At 44.2% G+C, this 25,261-nt stretch overlaps 1 protein-coding gene across 1 annotated transcript in view; it reads right to left on the reverse strand.

Annotated features, from left to right (window-relative positions):
• The window catches only part of LYST (lysosomal trafficking regulator), a 409,773-nt gene that overhangs the window by 4,582 nt on the left and 379,930 nt on the right, over positions 1-25,261 (reverse strand). Inside the window, exons 46-50 of the mRNA XM_082252534.1 lie at positions 24,967-25,103; positions 20,294-20,392; positions 17,615-17,754; positions 14,882-14,979; positions 9,827-9,983 (exon numbers count right to left, since the gene is read on the reverse strand). Of these exons, the coding sequence (XP_082108660.1) occupies positions 9,827-9,983; positions 14,882-14,979; positions 17,615-17,754; positions 20,294-20,392; positions 24,967-25,103 (631 nt within the window). The remainder of the gene's footprint in view (positions 1-9,826; positions 9,984-14,881; positions 14,980-17,614; positions 17,755-20,293; positions 20,393-24,966; positions 25,104-25,261) is intronic.

Raw genomic sequence — 25,261 nt, forward strand, 5'->3', positions numbered from 1 at the left:
AATGAAGCCACCATACGAGGGACTCCGTTCCCTGACTCAGCGGGATCTGGTTGTCCAGAGACTGCGGAGTCTTGTTCCATTTGGTCAGAATCTCCCAGGGACCTCGTATGGAACTGTGCAAACAGAACCGCCTCAAAAGGTAGACAGCATCAGGCACAGCATCAGGCCCAGCATCCGCATGCAAGTCCAGAGGGATGATCATCTGCTGGACAGCAGGAGATTAATTGCAGCTTGCAATTTCTGGAGTTTGTCCAGAGGCAGGAGCACACTGGCTAAGGCCGAGTCCAAAGTCAGACCCAGATAGTCTAGCTTCGTGTACGGAACTAGAGCAGACTTCTGAAAATCCAGAATCCAGCCAAACTCCTGCAGAGTTCGCATTGTGATCTCCAGGTTTTCCACCAGAGCAGGAGACTCTGCTCACAGAAAGATTGTCCAAATAACCCAGTACAGCGATCCCCCATTTGCGTAACCAGGCTTGCACTGGGGCGAACACTTTGTGGAGACCTGAGGAGCAGAGACGAGACCAAAAGGTAACGCCACAAACTGATAAAGCTCCTCTCCCACAGCAAAGCAGAGAAAACGCTGGTGACTGGCACATATTGGAATATGAAGGTAGGCATCCTTGATGTCGATAGAGGCGAGGACTCCATTCTGAACTTCTGCACCCGCACAAAGCAGTTTAGCACCTTGAGGTCCAGGATTGGATGTACTTTGCTTTCCTTCCTGGGAACCGTGAACAGGTTTGAGTAAAAACCCTGAAAACATTCCAAAGTCGGAATCGGGACAATCACCCCTTGAAGTACCAGGTCTTGTACTGCCCCAAAAAGGCCCTGTAAGCGGTCCAGGGACAGGCGAAGGTTGGAAGGAAAGAAATTGCTGGGGGACAAGAGCGGAATTTGATCTTGTAGCCGGACCAAATTACTCTGTGGACCCATTTTTCTTGCACCAGGGAAGTCCACTGGTCCGGAAGCTTATGAAGACTTGCCCCCCACCCACGATACGGGTGAGGGAGTTCCTTCATGCTGAAGGAGCCTTGTCCACGGGTGTGGAGAAGCCCGCTTTCGGCTTGCCAGACCAGGTTCATTCGGATCCTCCAGATGAGTTCCTGAAAGGCTTTGAGCCCTTGCCAGTCAACCCTGAGGTACGAGAAAAACTTCTTATGAGCTGAGAAGGCAGGCCCATGTCTACAACGAGGTTCCTTGCTCTTAGTAGCCTGCAGAAGAAAAGTACTCTTCCCTCTTGCGAGACCTTTAATGATGTCATCCAGGGTAACTCTAAGCAGGCGATCTCCTTGAAAAGGAAGATCAGTCAAGGCCTTTTTATAAGTCTGGTCCGCAGACCAGCACTTGATCCAAAAGACATGCTGAAGAGAGTCGAGCCACTAGGGGAGCCGCATCCAAAGAGGCATCACAGATAAACTGCATTCCCTGGACTAGCTGGTCTGCTAGCTCAGCAAAGGCAGGGGGGAGCTGTTCTCCCCCAGGTTACTGCGTAAGAGCATAATCCACTCAGTCAGAGTTTGCGACACCAGGGCAATGGTGAATACCGGCCTCATTGCCGAACCAGCCACAGTGTACAGATTGCGGGCCACAGCCTCTGCCTTTCTGTCAGCAGGATCCTTAAAGGCCGGGGACTCTTCAACGAGAATCATGGTTGCCTTGTTTAATCTGGCAACAGGAGGGTCCACCACTGGTGGAACAGTCCACTTCTTTAGAAGGGACTCCTCATAGGGGTAATGCCTAGTAAAGCGATTAGGGCTTTGGTCGTCCCCACTCTTTAGCGACAATTCTGTCAAAATAGGCAGGAAAAGAAAACACCTTTGTTGCTCTGGATGGCTTGTGAGTGCCTAAGGGAACCTGCGTCTCAGTCGCAGCTGCGTTTTCCATCTTCAGGGTCTCTGGCACAGATACAATCAGTGCTTCAACCAGCGCCTTTTCGTGTGCTGTTGCAAACATGGAGGAATCATCCTCACTATCAGAAGCTTCTGGGCGCGAGGTTGCAGACCTAGCAGGGTGACCTATGCCCACGGCCGAATCACATTTAGGATCTTAGGAGACAGATGAGGCGGGGAAGGTGGGGGGGGGGTGTTGCTTTTTGCTAGCCCGTCGCCTGAAAGCCACCTCCACCCGGGACACAAAGGACACCAGGACCACCGTGAAACGACAAACACAAGGGCGCACCGGCCTAGTGCATTATCCTTAAAACAGGTTTATTAAAATGATGAATTAAAAATACTCACAAACGAGTTCTTGATAAAAGGCACATCAAGCAAAGAATAAAATCCTCAGCATCGAGATTGGGATTCCATCGTCCCCCGAAGCTGTACAGGCTTACGCGTTTCGAGGCAGTGCCTCTTCTTCAGAGCCTCCGCATAGCTTCTGAGCACTGACCTACTTTCTTGTACCAGGACCGCCGTCAGTGCATAGATAGATGGTTAGGACCCAGAGGGCCCAACAGCCTCAGAGAAGGGATATGGTGGGGGATGTGTTCCAAAGACTCCATGAATCACCAGGGGGGACCCCCACAAAAAGTGTAAAACACTGCAAAGGGACAACCCCCCTGTGCTGGCAGCACCACCGGTCACCAGGCACAAGCACCAAGCAATCCTTAGCAGAGAGGGAGAGACTCACCACCTAGCAGAAACAGGCACCCACAGCCACCATGATAATCTGCACTACACGTGCAGGGATCAGGAAGTGAAAGGATCCAGGAGCCAGCACCAGGGGATAAGGATACTCCCTAGAAATTAGGTGGGCAACGCTCCAGACAGAGATGTTGGGATAAGCCACAGAAAAGTATTGAGGATGAGCACCAATTGACTCACACCAAGAAATGTACGCTTTCCACGTACGATGGTATATCTTGCTGGAAGACTACCTCCCCGCCTTTACCATAGTAGGGATAACTGATCCAGACAGATCTCTATTCCTCAGTACCTGGCGTTCAACAGCTAAGCCATTAAAACAAGCGACTGTAAAACAGGATGGTAGATCAGCACTTGGGACAACTGGTCTTCTCTGAGAGTTAGCCCCCAAGGGATGTTTACAGCCACCAGGATGATTGCAAGATCCTCGCTCTTGATTCCTCACAGGAACTGTGGAAGAAGCCTTAGCCGAGGATGATACTGGCCTTAGATGTCTGCGGCGTCTATAAGAGGATCCTGTGACCTCTTCACAAACTTCGGTATCCTCCTGTGGAGCCGAACCTGCTAAAGGAGCTGCATGCAAGACTTTGAAAACAGAACGGTTTTGAAGGAAGATACCACCAGACTCAGAACCTGTATGCAAAATGGGAGAGAGAACTATCTGTGTGACAGCAGCCGGTGAATCGCAGCCTGTGGTCCCTGAAGTTTGTGCAGAGCAAGGACCACTTTGATCAGAAATAGAATCAGACCTTAAGTAAATCAATTCCCTGGACAGGAATAGGGGGGACCTTCGGTAAATCAGACATAATCTAAACCTTTGCAGGAATTAAATTCACACAAGGAGACCCAGGACCTTTAAAGGACAAGCTTTGTCCCCATTTCTGGGTACCCCCAAAATGAACATTTTGCGGATCTCCTTGACGCTCACCAAAGTCGTCCACGGGGCCGTAAACCAGCGACGATGTCCCCCCACCGCAATAATGGGTGAGGGCAGCCCTCATGCTTAAAGAGTCTTGTCTGCTGGTCCAAAGTTGCTTGGAACCCCCCCGGGGAAGATTTAAAAGATCTATTTCCCTTATTCTCTATCCCAGAAGCACAAACAAAATTTTTATGGGCTCAGAAGGCAGGCCCCAACTGCGGCGAGGCTCCTTCCCTTTCCTCGACTGTGGCAGGAAGGTGCTCTTCCCTCCCGTGATACCCTTAATGTCATCATCCAGGGTAGCCCCAAAGAAATCAATGAGAGCTTTTTTAGGAGGCTTGGTCTGCGGACCAATTATTAAGCCACAGCACATGCCTAATCGCCACCGCTAAAACAGAATGTTTGGACAGCACAGGAGCTGTATCCAAAGCTGCATCACAAATAAACTGCAGCCTATGGACCAACTGGTCCGCTAAATCAACATAAGCAGTGGGGACCTGCTCACCCCCTAGGCCCTGGCACAAAAGCTTGGCCCATTCAGTTTGGATCTGGGATACCAGGTCTTAGGCAAAGACTGGCTGCAATGCCAAACCAGCCATAGTAAACATGCTGCTTGCCACAGCCTCTGTGTTCTTGTCAGCCGGGTCCTTAAAGGACGGGGATTTCACTACTGGGATCATGGTTGCTTTATTCAACCTGGAAACAGGAGGGCCCACCACTGGTGGACTAGCCCACATTTTTAAAAGTGACTCCTTAAAAGGGTAATGTACAGCAAAACGTTTGGGGACCACAGATGGTAATTTTGGTTGTTCCCATCCCTTTCAGGAAAACCTGTCAAAATACATCAGCTACATCCTCCATTTTTAAACTCTTACGCACTGCAGTGATAAGTGCATCTACCAGCGCTTCTTAATCTGCTGCTGGGACCATGGAGAAATCATCCTCACTATCAGATGGATCAGGGGGTGCGATATTAAATCCCCCTGGATGGGCCGCGTCAACAGCGGCATCAGGCTCAGAATCAGATGAGACAGCCTGACCAGGGGAAGGTGAGGGAGGCTTCCTCCTTGGCCTTTGCCCACACGTCACTTCCACCCAGGACACTAAGGACTGCAGGACCGCTGTCAGTGTAACCATGGGAAGCTGGGGTTCCTAGGGACCTGCCACCTCCATGAGGGGGTCAGTGGGGGAGATGTGAATCTGAGGCTTCATAGGAAAGGAAGACCTTGAAGTACAAAAGCGATCTTTTGGCACCACTAAAAGGATCCCCTCAAGGCTCAGGGTACCTATAAGCAGAGAGAGAGATAACAGGGACTCACCCTACTGACCAGGCAAGCGCAGAAAATTAGATCCCAACATTATCATGGGCGCTATCCCTATTCATATGTCCTGGGCACAGGAAGAGGAATTAAGGTGGAAGAGCTTTGGCATCTCCACGAGGCTTCAGTTGTCTCTAGCATCTCCCAGACTAAGGGAAAATGGCCTCCTTGACATCTTTCGGCTACACAAACATGGCTGCCAACTGGAGACGAGCCAGAAGGGAAATTGGCCACCATCAGCTACAAACACTGAAGCATGCTGCCAGGATCTTTCCTGCATCCTCTGCAATGCTGCACCCTCTGCAAGGGGACCCCCTGAAGGTAGGACACACATTTAGGGGAGACTCTGCACAGGTCTCTGCACTGGGACCCCCCTGCACTATACCCACACACAAACAGCAGGGCATGCACCTAGGGGTTTGCTACACTGGGATAACTCCAGACTACCAGGACCCTTACAGAGTGGGGATAGTGGTGGAGACCCCAGGGGTCTCGGCTGCATTCTCTGCCCTGGGACCCCCACCAGATTCTTGGTCCAAACAGGGGGGAATGGGAGTGGGGGAAGCCCAGTTCAGTGAGTGATTAAAGGATGGAAGGAAGGAACCAACCTGCAGGCAGGTGCGACCGTCCCTGGAGGTTACCCGCGTCCACCCCAAAGAAAACCACCAAAAGTGGAGAGGGGGGACTGTACTTACCCTCCCATGGTGCGGTTAACGCTCCAGACAGAACTCCTTGCCAATAAAGTAGGGAAACTGTCGGCCAAGCTGGGACTCGGACTCAAACCCGGTCATATGCGACCCTGCGAGGCGTTTAACTCATGGGCCAGCCTCTGTCCGTGAGGCTATGTCGCGGCCGACCTAGTGTGTAGCTGCGGTCTATACGTGCTCACTGGCTGGGCTGGGGGGATACTCTGGATCTAGACTATCCAGCCCATCACCCAGCTCAGCAATTAATTGTAGATCTCCCAAGAGAAAACAAAAAAGAAGTAAAGAAGGAGAAAATTGCTAGGATCAGAGATACCAGCCGGCAGCCTAGGTCTTTACTCCTGACTAGACTGATTAAAACTGATTACCTAGAGCAGAGAGAGGGGTTATATATCAGCTGAGAATGACCCATGGGCATAGCCAGGTGTTTTTTGTTCTGCCTAGTCCTACTCCTGGAGGCGGCAATATAACTCACTAGGTATGATTTATGGAGCGCTGTGTCCGTTGATGAACAAAAGAGAAAAATGTTTTACTATTCAAAGTTAAAACAACAAGGGCAGAAAATTTTATAGATGGAAAGTTGAAAAAAAAATGACTGAAGAGCCACTTTAAGAATCCACTGCTGCAGTGGAGACGTCTTTTTTAAGGGATTTTAACCCTTCTGTCTGTGTTTTAAAACATCAAAGTCACAGCCACAGTAGGACGAAGGGCAGGGTCCACCAGCCAGAAATGTATTCTAAAGAGAGTTTGTAATCGCTTATCAGTAGAGTTTATGAATATAGGAATGCCCTCAACTACCCTACTGGTCTCCCTATTAAGGTGGGCCACTGATGGAGTAGACCACTGTTTGACAATCCTTTCAAAATGGGAGAAAATCTAGTAAGCATTTGGGGTGTGTCAAGGGCATGTTGGGAGGTTTTCATCTCCACACCATTAAAGGCCAGGCTGAGGATTGTCATGTTGTATAGCTGTAATTGTAGTAACCAGCCCTGGCAGCCTATTTAGGGAAGAACTTTGATTGACAAAAACATGAAGAAAAACTACTTTCTAGAAAAAAGTAGGTTAGTATTTCAGAAACACAGCTGAAAAGAGATTTTCATACTCCTAGGACACTAGCAAAAACTGAGGCATGCTAAGACAACTTTCTTTGTTGGCAGTGTCCAAATCTCCCATAGGCAGCAATGTAGCACAAAAGGTGATAAACTTTCCCTAAATGAAAGGAATTTTTTACCCTTCAAAAGGTTCCATCAGGATTGTGTATGGTTAACAGTAAAAGACTAAAGTTCCATTTATAGATAAAGTTAGCAGCTTTGCTGCGACAAATACAGAGTGACAGAAGTAATGAAATAGCTGCTTTTCCAGAGGAATATTCTGCTCTAGGCTTCCATTGCATGTTTTGATGGGAAGGCACATCTAATCTCAACTCCGACCGTTCCTTTGAACAGAGATAATGTGACAAAATACCTATTGACCATTGCTAGTAGATTTGTGAGACTACTGCAGGTATGTAAAGATACTCTTATGCTAAGCCTACAGCAGTTTTTATTATTTTATTTTACTGATAGTCTCTTTAAGACTTGCTCCCAAAAAAACAAAACAAAAAACTTACATACAGTGGGTACGGAAAGTTCTTGTGTCTTTCCGTTTTAGGTTTTTACATTTGGCTGAGCTTCTGTATACTCAATAAGGCAGACGCTCGGGTCTTCCTATTTTATAACCCATGGTTATTACACTTCTAAATACACAACTTAAAAGTTAATGTTGTGTCTTGCCGGGTCAAATTTATCTAGCGGCACTTCAGAAATACGCATGTCTGTCTACATCTTTTTTTCTGGGGTGGTGCGTTAGTAACGCACAGTCAGTAGTCTTCATACATACAGTGGGTACGGAAAGTATTCAGACCCCCTTAAATTTTTCACTCTTTGTTACATTGCAGCCATTTGCTAAAATCATTTAAGTTCATTCTTCTTCCTCATGAATGTACACATAGCACCCCATACTGACAGAAAAACACAGAATTGCTGACATTGTTGCAGATTTATTAAAAAAGAAAAACTGAAATATCACATGGTCCTAAGTATTCAGACCCTTTGCTCAATATTTAGTAGAAGCCCCCTTTTGATCTAATACAGCCAGGAGTCTTTTGGGGAAAGATGCAACAAGTCTTTCACACCTGGATTTGGGGATCCTCTGCCATTCCTCCTTGCAGATCCTCTCCAGTTCTGTCAGGTTGGATGGTAAATGTTGGTGGACAGCCATTTTTAGGTCTCTCCAGAGATGCTCAATTGGGTTTAAGTCAGGGCTCTGGCTGGGTCATTCAAGAACAGTCACGGAGTTGTTGTGAAGCCACTGCTTCGTTATTTTAGCTGTGTGCTTAGGGTCATTGTCTTGTTGGAAGGTAAACCTTCGGCCCAGTCTGAGTGTCAGGTCACCTGTGGCCAGGTGACAACTGCACCCTGTTGGAGGCAGGGGCGCAGCGCAAGGTAGTGAACCCTATAGCAGACTGCTGCGGATGGACCAGAACGTGAACCCAAGATTCCCCAGGGCGCGGAGTCTAAGACCCAGCAGGTGTTCACCAGTGCCTCTAGTGGTGAGGATGGACTTCGCTGCAGCTGGGCCCAGGTCACGGCCCCTGGGGTCCCCCAGATCACGCTCCGTAGGGAGTAAAGGGAAGCAGCCACTCAGGACACACAGAATGGTGAAGGGCAAGCCAAGGTCGGGGTAATAGGCAGACAAGGGTAGTCTAGGGACAGGCCAAAGGTCAGGATAACAGGCAAACAGGAATAGTCAGGGACAAGCCAAAGTCGGTACACAGAGTAGTAATTTCAAGCACACGGCAAACAGGAACAGGAAACTAATACTGTTGAACAGCAAAGCAGGCCTGCAGTGCGTTGGTTAATATAGACTTCCTGTGATGACCTGGGCGGGGCAGGAACAGGAAGTAGAGGTGATAAAAAGGATCCAGAAATGCAGTCTGACCTCTAATACAGACATGAAGGTACAGGTAAGCTTGCCAAGCTCTATTGCAAGTCCATGACACTGAGGTCCAGAGCACTCTGGAGAAGGTTTTTGTCCAGGATATCCCTGTACTTGGCCGCATTCATCTTTCCCTTCATTGCAACCAGTCGTCCTGTCCCTGCAGCTGAAAAAACACCCCCACAGCATGATGCTGCCACCACCATGCTTCCCTGTTGGGACTGTATTGGACAGGTGATGAGAAGTGCCTGGTTTTCTCCACACATACCGCTTAGAATTAAGGCCAAAAAGTTCTATTTTTGTCTCATCAGACCAGAGAATCTTATTTCTCACCATCTTGGAGTCCTTCAGGTGTTTTTTAGCAAACGCCATGCGGGCTTTCATGTGTCTTACACTGAGGAGAGGCTTCCATCGGGCCACTCTGCCATAAAGCCCCGACTGGTGGAGGGCTGCAGTGATGGTTGACTTTCTACAACTTTCTCCCATCTCCTGACTGCATCTCTGGAGCTCAGCCACAGTGATCTTTGGGTTCTTCTTTACCTCTCTCACCAAGGCTCTTCTCCCCCGATAGCTCAGGTGGCCGGACGGCCAGCTCTAGGAAGGGTTCTGGTCATCCCAAACGTCTTCCATTTGAGGATTATGGAGGCCACTGTGCTCTTAGGAACCTTAAGTGCAGCAGAAATCTTTTTGTAACCTTGGCCAGATCTGTGCCTTGCCACAATTCTGTCTCTGAGCTCTTCAGGCAGTTCCTTTGTCCTCATGATTCTCATTTGCTCTGACATGCATTGTGATCTGGAAGGTCTTATATAGACAGGTGTGTGGCTTTCCTAATCAAGTCCAATCAGTATAATCAAACACAGCTGGACTCAAATGAAGGTGTAGAACCATCTCAAGGATGATCAGAAGAAATGGAAAGCACCTGAGTTAAATATATGAGTGTCACAGCAAAGGGTCTGAATACTTAGGACCATGTGATATTTCAGTTTTTCTTTTTTAATAAATCTGCAACAATGTCAACAATTCTGTGTTTTTCTGTCAGTATGGGGTGCTATGTGTACATTCATGAGGAAGAAGAATGAACTTAAATGATTTTAGCAAATGGCTGCAATATAACAAAGAGTGAAAAATTTAAGGGGGTCTGAATACTTTCCGTACCCACTGTATGAAGCTCAGTGTACAATCTATACAAGACTGTAAGCAGATAAGCATATATTGCACAAGAGACGCAGTAAAAAATTATCACAAGTTTGTATCCTATTCTTACCGGACAATGCCATTTTCAAGTCCTCCAGCAATGACGTTAACAGATACTCCTTCAGGTTGGTTAGAAAATGCAATAGAGCATATAATTTCTCTGCAATGTACATGTCCAATTAGATCTCCATTCACAGTCCACAGTCGCAAGTCACTTCCTCCTCCAACTATAAATGGTAAGAAATAAGCAAGAAATGGTATCTTCATAATCAAATGAATCATTTATACATAAACAATGTCTAAGTGTAACAAAAACATTACAAATTACAGCAAAAGATCCGGTATAATTTATTTACACAAATTACAAGCATGGCTACATAAACTTTAGAGTGAAAGCCCTAAAATGGAAGCCAAGCACAAGAGTAACCCATCACTGGCCTTTCACTGGATATTCTTGACATCCAGGACACTTAGGCAAAGGGGGAAAAACCCAAATGCTTTACATACATTTTTGGGAAAAAATACACTTTAATGATTTCCAGGAAAAAAAAAAAAAAACGATATAACCCAAATTTTTTTTTGTAAAATATGAAAGATGTTAGGTCAAGTAAATAGATACTCAACATGTCACGCTTTCAAATTGTGCACGCTCATGGAATAGCGACAAACTACGGTACTTCAAAATCTCCATAGGCGACGTTTAAAAAAGGTTTACAGGTTAGCTGTTTAGAGTTACAAAAGGAGTTCTAGCACTAAAATTATTGCTCTGACTCGAACGTTCATGGTAATACATCACGTGTGGTGCGAACACCGTTTACATATGTGTGCGCGACCGACGCGTGCGTTTGCTTCTGCACGCAAGCATGGAGGAATGGGGGTGCTTTAATATTTTTTTTTTTTTTTAGTTTTACACTGTCCTTTTAATATTTTTTTTTGATCACTTGAATGTAAACATCCCTTTAAATAAAAATGAAGGACGACAGGTCCTGTTTATGGAGAGATCTGGGGTCAAAAAGACCCTAGATCTCTCCTTTACCTTTAAAAGCAAAAGATCAAACACAAAAAAAAAAATAGTTTACTTCCACCCTGGACTGAAAGTGACATCATGACTTCGCTTCAATCCTTTAAGGCCAAAGAGGCGATCAAAAATGGTCGCTTCTTACAGCGTTCCAGCGGCTCATCAGCCGCTCATACTGCTTTCACGAGAAAGCCAGCTGTCGTCTGAAAAAAAATTCTAAGCAATTGCAAACCGCAAAGTATCTACTTAGTGTGGATGGCAAGTGGCTATATAATAACAAGCCATTAAGGTACCTTAAACTTTTTTGTTCTGTGCCCCCTCCCCCCATTTACACCCTCGCACACATGGCTGATGACATAATATCTACCGACATTCAGCTCATATACAGTTAGATCAAATAACAAAATCTATTAGTGAGAGCCTAAGGCAGGCCATACACAGTTGGAATCTCGGACAAGTCAGCAGGAACTGGCTGAGATGCGAACCATTAATGGGCAAGCTGGATGTACCAGGTTGATCGATCAACTTAGGTACAACTAGTCTTGCCATATTCTCTTGTGATTATCGCTAGCAGCTACTATAGCGGCTAGCGATAGTCAATGTATTCTCCCAGCAGGGACAGCTTCCCCAGCCCTCCCCCAAGCCGGGAGAAGACATTTGCTGATTCACCTTTCAGCACTCTCTGTGTTGATAGGGGATTTGTATGAATTTCTTTCTTGCAACAGAAATTCATGTGTATGGCTGGCCTAGCACCACTACCCAACCCAAATTGAGTGCAGAGTCTTATGGCTGCAGCATAAGAAGGGGGGGGGGGGGGGGGGGACAGGAATCTTGTGATCTTCCTGGAGTGGAATTCCAGGGTGAATCAGAATGCTAGTTGGTGATCCAGCCAGCCAGCTTTCAACCAGAACTAACTCTTCGAGTCCAGATCAAGGTACATTTTGTAAAATTCTGAGCTGAATATAAACTCAAATAACAATCATATGCCATGATAAATACATTTTCTCAGCACTCAAAGCCAATCAAAGATTGGAATAATGAACTGAATGAAAGTAATGACTTTTGTGGCAATTATTTTTAGTAATCCAAATGTCCTTATATTGTCTTAAAAACTAAGACAGACAGGCATAAGCATCTGCCAAGTTCAACAAGGGTTTATAGCTAGTATTATTTGACACGCCTAACAGGAATGTTGGGAAATCAGGAATATACAGAAAAAGTATGCTTTTGAAAAGACCAATAGTTACAAATACTGAAATGGGAAATAAAGGAAATCGTCAATGGCAGAAAGCCATTAATATCAAGGATTTCCCTGTGACGGTGACCACCTCTCACTGACAACAGCAGACCTGTATGGTAGAGATCGCTATTCATATTACTGTACAGCAGTACTCACCTAAAAAATCGGATTTTTGTAAGATCTTACCGTAAAATCCTTTTCTCTTAGCTCATTGACAGCCGTAGTCTTCTTGATTCACAAGAACTGGGACATCCAGAAGCAGTGCCACAAATGAGGGGTGGGATGGACAGAAATCAAAATCCAATCTAGAAGGCCCAACCGGAGCCAACCAGAAGTATCAAAGGACTCATCGAGTAAACAGATGAGACCTACCCCACAAATCCTCGAGGTAGACCAACAGTCTCCTCAAACAGTGGCCTGCAGGAACCTTGCGGCCAGAAGAGGCATCTGACGATGCCATCACATAAACCTTATACAATATTGTAAAGGTATGAACCGACGACTAAACAGTCACCTTGAAAACCTGAACCACTGACGCCTGATGGCGAAAGGTCCAGGAAACTCTAAGCGCCCGAGTAGAATGCGCTTTAACAGGGAACGGGGGATCCCGACCCTTAGATAAAATAAGCCTATACCACCGTCTGTCTGATCCATCTAAAGATGGTCGCAGCAGAACAGGCAACCCCTTCTTAGGGCCATCCCTGATCACAAACAGTGAATCCGTCTTACAAATTGAATCCGTAGTATTCAAATATATCCTGATCGCCCAAACTACATCCAAGGAATGCCATGCAAATTCTCGAGGATGATTGGGCTAAGGACATAGGAAGGACAATACACTGTCCTCATTCAATGAAACTTTGAAACCACCTTAGGAAGGAAGGATGGATTCGGATGAAGAACAACCTTATCCCTATGAACCACCAGATCTGGGGAACAACAGGATAATGCAGCCAGTTCTGACACCCTGCGTGCAGAAGTGATAGCCACCAAGAAGGCCACCTTCTGGGATAAAGTAAGCAAGGGAATCTCCCTGATATTTTCAAAGGGAGGTGTCTGAAGAACCGACAGCACCAAATTAAGATCCCAGGATGGTAACGGCGCGTGCACTGGCGGAGCCAGGTGTCGCACCCCCTGTATGAAATTCCGCACCAAGGAATAAGTAGCCAAAGGCTTCTGAAAGAAGATAGCAAATGCTGAAACCAGACCCTTGATAACACTCAAGGCCAGCTTCTGCTCAACTCCCTGTTGCAGAAAAGCCAATATTCGGGCTACCGAATAAAGATGTAGATGGAACCCAAGGGATTCACACCACACAATATAAGACTTCCATGTACGATGTTAATCTTTCTGGAAGTCTCTTTCCTTGTTTTAACTAGAGTAGGAATAACTGAAGCTGACAATCCCTTGTCCTTCAGCACCTGGGTCTCAATAACCAGGCCGTTTAAAAAAACCAGCGATCGTAAAGCAGGATGGAAGATCGGTCCCTGAGACAGTAGATCCTCCCTGAGAGGAAGTCTCCACGGGACGTCCGCCACCAGTCTGACCAAGTCGGCGTATCAAGCTCGATGAGGCCAGTCCAGAGCTACCAGGATAACTGGAATTCCTTCCTCCTCTATCCTGCGAAGAAGTCTTGGCAGTAACCCAAGAGGAGGGAAGGCATACATTAGCTGGTATTGCCCCCACGGGGTGACCAGTGCTTCTGCGGTCTCTGCTAGAGGATCGCGGGAGCGAGCCACGAATCTCTGTACTTTTTCTGTTGAATCGTGATGCCAACAGATCCACATCCGGGGTGCCCCAATGTAGGCACAACTGGTGGAAAACTTCTGGATGGAGGGACCATTCCCCCCGATCCGGAGTCTGACGGCTGAGATAATCTGCCTGTCTCCAGCGGGCTGGGGGGTTGTGGACCACTCCGGACGCCTCGACTCTCTGGTTCCTGGCGTCCAAGCGAGACTTTTAACTCGCAAGGTCAGTCCCTCCAATGGGACTCCGTCGCGGCCGACCCAGCGCGGAGCTCTGGTCTGCACGCGCTCGTAGGCAGAAACCGGGGTGACCACTGGATCTCAACATCCAGCCCGTCGCCCAGCCCCGCATACTTACTTGAATGTCTCGCGGCCGACCAAGCGCAATGCAATGGTCTGCGCGCTCGTAGGTCGGCTGGGGTGACCACTAGTGTCGCCCAGTCCGGCATATTTGCTTGAAGATCTCACAGGAAAAAACACTGGAGAAAACTACCTAAAAAAATATATTTTTTCTAAAAAAATCTTGCCAGGACCAGAGATCCCAGCAAGGAACTTAGGTCCTTACTCCTGACTAGACAGAAAAAAACTGATGCCTTGTAGCAGAGAGAGGGAGGATATACCCTCTGGGACTGCCCCTAGGGTGGAGCCAGAACGTTTTTTCTTTCTGCCTAGTCCTACTCCTGCGGAGACAACATAACCCAGTTCTTGTGAATCAAGAAGACTACGTCTGTCAATGAGCGACAGAGAAAAGTGTTTTAGAATATATCTGAGTAAGAGAATGTCACCAGAACACTAAGGATCTCCAGAACGAGTCCAAAGCTGTATTTAGCGAACACATTGTTACAGCAGATAGCAACTTTCGGAGTCAGGCAGGACCCCTTCATCAGGCATGTGTCACATGTCTGACGAAGAGGTCCCGCCTGGCTCCGAAACATTGCTATCTGCTCTAGCGATGTGATCGCTGAATAAAACTTTGGAGTTGCTCTGGGGATCCTTGTTGTGCTGGTGACGTTCTCTCACTCGGACTAGACACGGTTCCAGCCAGTGGTCTCTTCAGCACCCACTTATATATACAGCCATTTCTACAGGAATGTGTGTTGGGGATAGTGCATTATAACATACCTGAGTCACAGACTGTTGCAATGTCTCCTGTTGTTTCACTTGCAGAAACTGCTGTTACTGGACTTTTGTGACCTGTTAGGCTTTGAACGTAACACAATCTTCAAACAAACAAAAGAAGATATATTAATAGATCCAAGTAAACAATATCCATAATCCAAGAAAATGCTAAAATAGACCATGTAGAGTGGAACTTTACCCATAACAACTTGTTAAAAAATAATGTTCTTTAGCAAGGAACATACATTCCACATTAATAACTATGCTACCAGAATTAGTACGGTGTTGTATATTGCCTCCGGTACTGCTCCCATTTCTTCCTGCTGGAGGCTGCCATTTTGCTGAAGCCCCTAAACAGTACATCTTAAAGATTAACTAATCCCGTCAATTTAGGGGTTTAAAAAAAACAGTTACATTCCTGGAATGTTGGGAATACTGTCACATTTGATTGTGTGCTCAACCAAACTATCAAACCATCAAATGGCTGGTGTCACAACTAATCACACTTGCAGCACCATGCAGATCAAACAGAATCTGCTTTATTGGCTGTAAAAGAATAGGAGGGTTTAATTCTAATTTAAGGCTGTCAGCAGATCGGCCTCTACAAACTCGGCAGTGCCTAAAAATAGAGAGCAACTGAGCATGTGCAGAGCAGGGTGAGACTAAATTTTAAAACGGTATAGGCATTTTTTTTTCATGTTTTTCATAGCTATACTTTTTTCTGACTACAGTTACACTTTAAAGCGGAGTTTCACCCAAAAGTGGAAGTCCCACTTTAAGGAATCCTGACATGCTACATTTGGTATGTAATTGTTTTTTGGGGGGAACAGGTACCTAGTTTTGACAGGTACTCCGCTTCCACTTCTGCTCGGGCCACCTAGGCGTGCACCCGGCTGTGATGCCTCAAGCTGTCACAGCCGGGTGCCCACACTAGCGATGCTGGCGCCGGGGGGGGGGGGGGGGGGCGAAGGAGAGAACTGAAGGAGAGAACTGAAGGAGAGAACTGAAGGAGAGAACTGAAGGAGAGAACTGAAGGAGAGAACCAAGGCTTCGGGCAGCCGTATCACTGGATCCTGGGACAGGTGAGTGTGTTTATTAAGTCAGCAGCTACACTTTTTGTATATGGGTGGTGGAAGAGGGAGACAGGACCAATAACTGTGCCTGCGAGAGTCGAGGCTCCCACACCCCTGTCACACTCCACTCAGCAATCAGTCTGCACAGCAGAGAGGAAGACGTGCTCCCAGAGGTACAGAGATACCAGCAGCTATTCCCATTGTCAGCAAGTTACAAGTCTACACCCCGCGGCCTCCGCTAAGACTCTGCAACCCGTAGTGAATCCCACTACCCATACAACTGTGAGTAGTATCCCAAAATACTCCCCTAAATGGGATATATTTCATTAAGAAATGCAGTGCTAAACATATCACGGCGGTTCCAGAGGTGAAACTAGTGAATCAACATTGGGGTCACTTTAGCCTCCTCCATATGCTGTCTTCCACACATTGACATTTAATACAGGAAGGAATCGTACTCCCAGTCTTGTAACTCTAAGTGAAGGGACACTACTCAACACATGTAACGCTGTACTTAATAGCGAACAATTGGTAGATCATAGGTAAGGGGTAAGACCAGATGTCTACAGTGTTTTTGTAAAGCTGTAAGTCGGCTGACACCACTGATGTTCCCTGCTATCCACGCCCATCTGATCTCCATCATTATAATATACCACATTCATCTGTTAATTGTGTATATGCAGTGTGTTGGTGAACCCGGGTGTGTGTTTTTAGCAGGAATGTTGCCTTTTTTTAATTCTTTGTGTGTAGTCTGCCAAATTGATGTTGTTTTTGAATTTTGTTACCAATAAAGTATAATATTTTAGGTCAAAACCATGGCTTGCCTTATTCCTCCCTCTTAGAACTCCTACGGTCTTTCCCAAATTTTGCCTGACAGTCTCTTTGTGTTCGGGAGTTGAAGGTATAGGCACCACCTACTTTGGTGAGTCGGTATCCCCTATGGTGTTGCCATTCATACTTAAACACCTGAGTCCTCTGGTACTAATTTTTCTCTATCTAATTTGCATTGAATGAAACCTTACCACCAGTCAAAATGCAGTACATGCAGTTGTGTTCTCCTAAAACATATATTTGATCACGCTCTTACTGCCTTTAACGCTTATGCTCCAAACCTGTTTGGAACTTTGCGTCTGGTTAAATGGAGCCTGAGACATCTAATGTTTTACAGAATAAGGCAGTGTTGAATAGGGAATAAACAGCACAGCATCAGTGGGGGGCAGGACCCAACATCAGACATTTGGGCACCTGTACATGGTTAATTGGTAAGTAAGGCAAAGTGCTGAGTTCAGCAGTAGGTGATACAAATACAAGGGTCAGTAGAAGGTCCAGGGGTCAGTAGTGATGCAGAATTCAGATATCAATAGTGAGCGATGTATAGTTCAGAGGTCAGTAGTGACACAGATTGCAGAGGTAAGTGGTAAATTATGCAGATTTGCACAAAAATGAATCTGACAGTTTGAGTATCTTTGCTGGCTTTACAGCCAAGTCATCTATGGCCTACAGAACTGAAATACCACATTTGCACAATCACTTATCCATAACAATACAGGTTACCTGTCAGATAATTGTAGACTCGGAATAAAGCTGTTTTTCAATCTAGCTTTAAAAAAAAAATAGTAAGGGGCAATTAAAGGCTCAGTGATAACACACAAGTTCATCATACCTGTTTAGATCCCATATTATGCAGGTCCCATCCTTGCTAACACTAATTAATATGCTGTAGGGTTTACAGACAAACAGGCTCGTTACTTCTCCAGTATGGCCATACAGGTGCACCCGGGATTCAACTTCAATTTCCATCGGCTGCATAAAATTTAAAATAAATAATTGATAAGCTTATGCTGAAACCAAAGTGTACTCTTCAGTAAAATATGAAAACGTTACATTTAAAAGAACAAATTACACTATTTTCACCCAGACCAGCCATTCACAACCTTTTTACCATGGAGGAACTCTTGAAAAACTTTTCAGATCTCGGTGAAGTGAAGCTAAAAGTGAACATATCTAAAGCTCCATATTAGTGTAATCCCAAAAGTCGTAGACATGATAATAAAGGAATAAGGCATGCAACACAAAGATGAGATCAATTTTACTACCTCCTCCCCCTGATGAAATGCAATGAATAATAAAAAGAATAACATTTTAGCATGGTTTCCATTCACGCACAGTAATCCTAAATCAGGGCAAGCATATTTCAGAAAAGATTTTGCTTGTTTTCTTTAGGAGATCAGGTGATTTGAAAACTAGCTAACACGCAGAAAATTAGGACAATGAATGCAATTCAAAAAATCATTTTTTTATTTTCTTAATATCAAAAGGTTCCAATTAAACTAAAGATAATAAAATATAAACATGCTTTTTTTTCACTGGTGAAACAAACATCTGGAAAAATCGACACCCTGCCTAGTAAGATAGATAGTGAAGAAATACTTCTTAAAAGTACATCTCCACTAAACTTTTTTCTATTTTTTTTTTTTTTTTTAATCCTTGGCTGGTGCAGGGCTAGAGCACCTACCATACTACTGACAGTTTTTGAAAACCCAATTGGGAAACCTTTGTAAACTGCAATGGCAATAGCTTTATACAGAACAACATTGTTCTCTTATAGAAATATATAATAGAAGAACACTGCTGAAGAAAATAGAACAGTTTAATGTAAATGTACCCTACATATAGACAAGCACAGTTGAGCCACACTGGTAGATTTTCTATAAAGTAGTAATACTTTAACCATTTGCCGACCACGGCATAGCCAAATGAAGGCTATAGCGTGGCCGGCTAGATCTCCTCCCCCCCACGGGGCGCGCACCGGGAAATGTCCGGGATTGCTGGGTCCTCGGAGCCCAGCGCATCTTGGATTGGGGTAAAGGGCTAATGACGGTGGCCCTTTACCACATGATCGCTCTGTCCAATGACGGAGCGATCACTTGTCAACAACCGGCACTATATCTGGTTAAGCCCTCTCCTTTTAACAATTGATACAGCGTGTGAGGAGAGGAGGGAGCCAGTGCAGCAGCGCGAGTGGGCTAGATCTGGAGTGCCCACAGTGCTGATTTGTGCATCACCAGTGCTCATCCATGCCACATCAGTGCTAATTTGTGCCTCATCCATGCCACATCAATGCTCATCAGTGCCTCACAAAAGTGTAATAGGTAGTCAGGAAATTAGATTTGTAATTTATGTCCCTAGAACACCTGACTGTGCTTCCTGCATGTTGGGCCTTTGTATGTGGCCAGGCTGTGTAAAAGTCTCACACGTAGTATCGCCATACTCAAGGGGAGTAGCAGAATGTATTTGGGGTGTAATTTTGCTACGTTCATGCCGTGTTAGAAAAAGCTTATAAATTGACAATTTTGTGTAAAAAAAAAAAAAAAAAATGCATTTTCTTTCCACATTTTCCAAAAACATGCGTAAAAAAGTAAATGTTCAAAAGACTGAAAGATCTCAAAGATGCCTCCTAGATTATGTGTTGGGGGTGTTTGCTTTACAAAATGGGGTACTTTTGTGGGTGTTTCCATTGTCCTGGTGCTCCAGGGCCTTCAAAAAAGTAATAAGTAGTCAAGAAATCAAATGTATAATTTATGTCCCTAAAACACCTGGCAGTGCTCCGTGAACGTTGGGCCTCTGTATGTGGCCAGGCTGTGAAAATATCACACATGTGGTATCGCCATACTCAGGAGAAATAGCAAAATCTGTATTGGGGTGTAGTTGCAAGCATGCATATTGCATGTGAGAGAAATGTTTATATGACAATTTTGTGAGAAAAAAAATCTTCATTTTGCAAAGAATTGTAGGAAAAATTACAACTTTAAAAAAACTCACCTGGTCTCTTACAAAATACCTTGGAATGTTTAATTTCTAAAAATTGGACATTTGGGGGGTATTTGTACTGTCCTGACCTGGCCTCAAGAAATTAGGCCATCGGTACATCAGGTGTGATCAAATTTTCAATGATTGGCACTATAGCTTATAGACTCACTTTTACACAGGCCAAATAAAATACAGTGATTTGGGTTATTTTTACCAAAGAAATGTAGTAATATAACTTTTGGCCAAAATTTATGAATTAGTAATTTGCTAAATATTAGAACATAAATTAGGAAAAATTCTATTTTTATTTATTGTGCAAAAAATAAAAACCCAGTGGTGATTAAATACCACCAAAAGAAAGCTCTATTTGTGTGAAAAAAAGGACATAAATTTCATATGGGTACAGTGTTGCATGACTGAGTAATTGTCATTCAAAATTTGAGAGCACTGAAAGCAGAAAATTGGCCTTGTTAAGAAAAGTGGTTAAAACAGATTAAAAAAATAAATAAATAAAAATCACATTTGAACGTACCGTTGTGTTAGTAAAACGATTCAGGTATGCAGTGATGACTCCACATTTGCTCCCAGTGTAAAGTTGACAACTGTCCGGCACCCAAGCACAACTTGTTACCTATTGCACATTAAGATTTTTTTTTTACTACAACAAACCACACAATTTATGTTAGATGATAAAGCCTGCAGAGTGAAAGTATCAGCATTTACCCCAGAAATTCTCATTGACAGTTTCCATTGTTCAGTGCATATCTGCCATATTTAACAATCAAGCTGTACAATTTAACAACCCCCTCTAATACACTGCAAAATAATTTTTCACTAAGAATTACTACAAATACTTACAGCAGCCCATGTAATAAACCATAGTGAAACACTTGAATATTGGTGTTGTTGATCAGGGCCGCTGATAGGGCAGTACAACCAGCCCTGTTGTACCGGGCCCGGGCTCTATCAGTTAAGCAGGGTGGCCCGGGCAGCTTTACAGTTGTTTCTGCTTAAATAAATAAAAAGGTTTTTCTAAACCATACCTTCTTCAACTTGTTTGTTTGTTGAGGGTAATTTCCTGGGCCCCCTCGGGTTAACATTAGGGGCCCAGCAGGAGATGTCAGCACTGAGCAGAGGAGGGACTTTTTTTCCTTTTTCGGGGCGCAGGCAGACAAGCTTATGTGCTGCCATATAGTTCCGGTCACGGCCATCCACTGCCTATGTTTTCACTGGCGGAGTGATATTTTTCTACACTGCTCCCTCAGTAAGTTCCACGGACAGAGGAAGAGACTGATGTGAGGTGGGATGGAGGCTGAGAGGGCACTGCAGGCTTAATCCGAGGGCTGGTGGAGGTGCACAGCTTCACACACTGACTACTAAGGAAGGAAGGTACACTCCCCGACTCCCCACTGTGTGCCTACCATCATTATGACGATCAGATCACAGCAGCTGCTCTGTCACAGTGTCACATTGCTGTTGGGTGCTGATTTTGTTAACTTTATGGCTGTACTGTGATACAGATTGTAAGACAGTACAGCCATAACAGAATCAGCAACCAACAGTGACACTGTGACAGAGGAACAGAGCAGCTGCTGTGATCTGATCATTATAATGATGGTAATCATAAGCATGAGATGCTTGGTTACATTTCTGTTTGGAGGGCAGTAAATGGCTGAGCTGTGTTTTTAAGACCCCCAACAACTCCCCATAAGAAATATTTGCCCAAGCATTCCACTTAGATCCACCAGTCAATTTTTTGTGCAGACCTCTATGTAGGTCTACAGAAATCCACATACACCACACAGTGGATAGGGATGGACTGGTGATGGCTCTATGGATGGACAGATGTAAATGGAAATGTGTCCATTTACATCAGGCTATGTTTGATCTGTCAGACAAGGACTGCTGTCTGTTTACATCCACCTACCTCTGGATATGTCCAGTTCCCAAAAAAAAATGGAAAAGGACTGCATTCTTGTCTATTTTTCCAGACCTAAGCATGACAGATTAAAGATAGCCTGATGTAAATGGACACATTTCCATTTACATCTGTCCATCCATAGAGCCATCACCAGTCCACCCCTATCCACTGTGTGGTATACGCGGGCATAGACTGAACTGGCACAGATGTTTTAACACTGACATCTATGCCGAGAAGCTCCAGTTCAGCAGGGAATCCACTCATGGATCCCTTGCTAAGCAGATGTTTCAAAGAGCCCTTATGCTGGAAAGGTAACGGGATGGAAAGTACATATGTCACAAATGCAAAGCTTTTTGCACAGCAAAAACTGTCCCCACTGGACCACCCACCATGTTGCCTACTGGCCACAATCCTATTCAACTGTTATCAGGATTTTGAAGTGGTTAAAACAGGTGCTGAAGAGGTGATACAATGCCTCCTCCCACCAGCCAAATGTTCTCTGAAGAGAGATCTGAATGCAGGTCACTCTTCAAAGAGCAATGCTAGTGTGAAATAGCTCATAAAGATTTTAAATAATTATAATTGCATGCTTCAGCTGATTTAAAGGCATCATAGATGTACCTTAAGGCTTCAAGGATAAGTTCACTTTTTAAAAAAAATAATAAATGCACATTTTTTTGCAGTTAAAAAAATATGTGCATTTATTTTTTTTTCTTTTGGAGCCTATAAAGCATTGCATCAGCAATCAGCGGATCCCTGGTGCCATGTAGGTCTTCTTCAGATCGTCAGTATATCTGTGTACCTGTACATCCCGTATGGGCTTGCAGATACACTGACAGGAAAAAATCAAAGAACTACCACGGTGCTCCACAGCACCATTGTAGTTCTTTGAGAACTACAATGGTGGGGGGAGAGGCGGCTGCAGGATTTGGAACATGTTACATGTTCCACCCAAAATCGGGTGGTCAGGGTCAACTTATGCTTTAAAGAAAATCTACAGTATGCCTTAAAGTCAGCCGCAGCATTCTCATTAAAAAGGGATGATCTCAGGTGTCTTTGAACACTAGTCTAATCAAATTTATAACAGGCAGGAGAAAAATAAATATCACTTGAGGACCAAGGCTGCATTTTGTTGAGGTGGGTGGGTGGGTGGGGTCGGGGTGGGGCCCGCTGAGGTGGGTGGGGCCCGCTGAGGTGGGCGGGGTCGGGGGGGCCCGCTTAGGTAGGCTGTACGGGGCCCCGTGATTTCTAACAGCGGCCCTGTTGTTGATAGTGACAGGCATGCAGGGGATTAAATTATAGTAATATAATCCTTTAAACAGCATTGGCAATTCACAGGCAAACATTTAGCAATCTTGAAAACACATGAGCTATACTTGGGCATTTGTGCAGATTTGTAGGAAATTACACAGGTAAAGGCTACAACAGTGGTTATAACTGGGGCGAGCCCAATCAGTGGGAACAAAGTCATATGGTTAGCTGAAATAATGTGACATCAGAGCCGGAACTATAAAGCATACCTGTAGCAAAGTTGTGGTGGGGCTGGATACTTTGAAGTACAATAAACCCTTATGCATGCTAGAATAGAGAGTAGCTGCCGTTTTGCAATATATACAATAAGTAAAATATCTGCAATAAATAGGTACTGGAACTATGCCAATACCATCAGGCAAGATATTTTTTTTCCTGGCTGTGCCTGTACTCACTGAACACTTTGCAGCTGGCAGAACCTGACGCAAAGCACACCTACTGCCCAGCCATTGCTGGGCATTGCCATTGCCTAAGATGCAAATGAAATACAACATTTTTTAAAAAAGGTAATAGAGATGCACTGAATATTTTATCTATGTATGTTTACAGGATAGTTCACTATATCAAGGAATCAAATTTATGACCTATTGGTGATACCTCTGACTGGGAACTTCTGAATGTACTCTTCTTGATCTTCTTCAGTCTGGATTCTGCCCCTAACACTCCACAAAAACTGCTCTCATGAAACTCACAAATGATTTACGAAAGGCTAAAACTCATTTTAATTCTTTCTTCTATTAAGAAAGGTATGGATTGCAAGAGAGAGACATTATTTTGCCCCTGTACAAATCATCAGTAATATTTCATCTAGAATATGCAGCTCAATTTTGGGTACCAGTTCACAAAAAGGATATCGGGAACTGGAGAAAGTGCAAAGAAGGGCAATTAAACTGATAAGAGACATGGAGGAGCTCAGTAATGAGGAAAGATTAGAGGAACTGACTTTATTCTCTCTGGAGAAGAGGACATTAAGGGGGGGGGGGGTATGATGAACATGTATAAATACATAAGGGGTCCATATAATGAAATTGGTGTTGAGTTATTCACTTTAAAGTAATCACAGAGGACAAGGGGGCACTCTTTACGTCTAGAGGAAAAGAGATTTAATCTCCAGTACAGAAGGCTTCTTCACAGTAAGCACTGTGAAAATGTAGAATAGATTCCCTCAATAGTTTGCTCTGCCTCATATGTAAACAGTGTTCAAGTCACATGTGAGATATCGCCGCGATCGTTGGAGCGAGAGAAATAATTCTAGCCCTAGTCCTCTTCTGTAACTCTAAACTGGTAACCTGTAGTCATTTTTAAAGCATTGCCTATGGAGATTTTAAGTACCAATTTTGTTGCCATTTCATGCGTGCACAATTTTGGAGCAAGACATGTTGGGTATCTATTTACTTGGCATAACATTATCTTTTACATTATAGAAAAACATTGGGCTAACTTTACTTTTTTCTTTTTTAATTAAAAAAAGTGTGTTTTTTCCAAACAATTTGCGTTTGTAAGACCGCTACGCAAATACGGTGTGACAAAGTATTGCAACGATTTCCATTTTATTCTCTAGGGTCTCTGCTAAAAAAAAATATATATATATAATGTTTGGGGCTTCTAAGAAATTTTCTAGCAAAAAATACTGATTTTAGATTGTAAACAACAAGAGTCAGAAAGAGGCCTGGCCCTTACGTGTTAAATAATAAAAACACTATAATAAGTTACCCAGAAAAACATCAGATACAACTAAATGGGCAATATCCAGTGCCTTGGCATCTATTTATATGCTCTTGGAGGGACAGCATTTTATTGCAAATTCCTATTTTAAATATTAAATACCTTTTTAAACCAACATTACTACTCTTTTCTTCTCAATGTCAATCTCAAAAATGTCACTATTACCTATAAATGTATTTTCTCACACATACTGAAGCGTGCTTCGGAATGGGGACATTTTCATAATTATGAAAACATTATTATATTACCTGGTGATGTTCAGAACACTGTATGAAATTCACAGGGGGTTCACTTTGTTTACTCTTCAGTCTTAGAATGTTGTCGGGATATCCCCAGCTGAGAATTGCGGACCACTGAATGTCCGTACTGTGCATACTTCGGACACCTACAATTATGTATTCCATAATATAATCAGAAAACAATGTGTACATAACAATATAAGTTGCTGTTTTTACATTAAAATATTAAGGTTTACAATAAAAATGTATTCCAACAGTCTATTTTACCAACATACACTCTTCAGAGTTGTAATATTGCTCACAA

This window comes from Pelophylax lessonae, assembly GCF_965119305.1.
Source record: "Pelophylax lessonae genome assembly, chromosome: 3".
In the NCBI taxonomy this organism is placed as follows: Eukaryota; Metazoa; Chordata; class Amphibia; order Anura; family Ranidae; genus Pelophylax; species Pelophylax lessonae.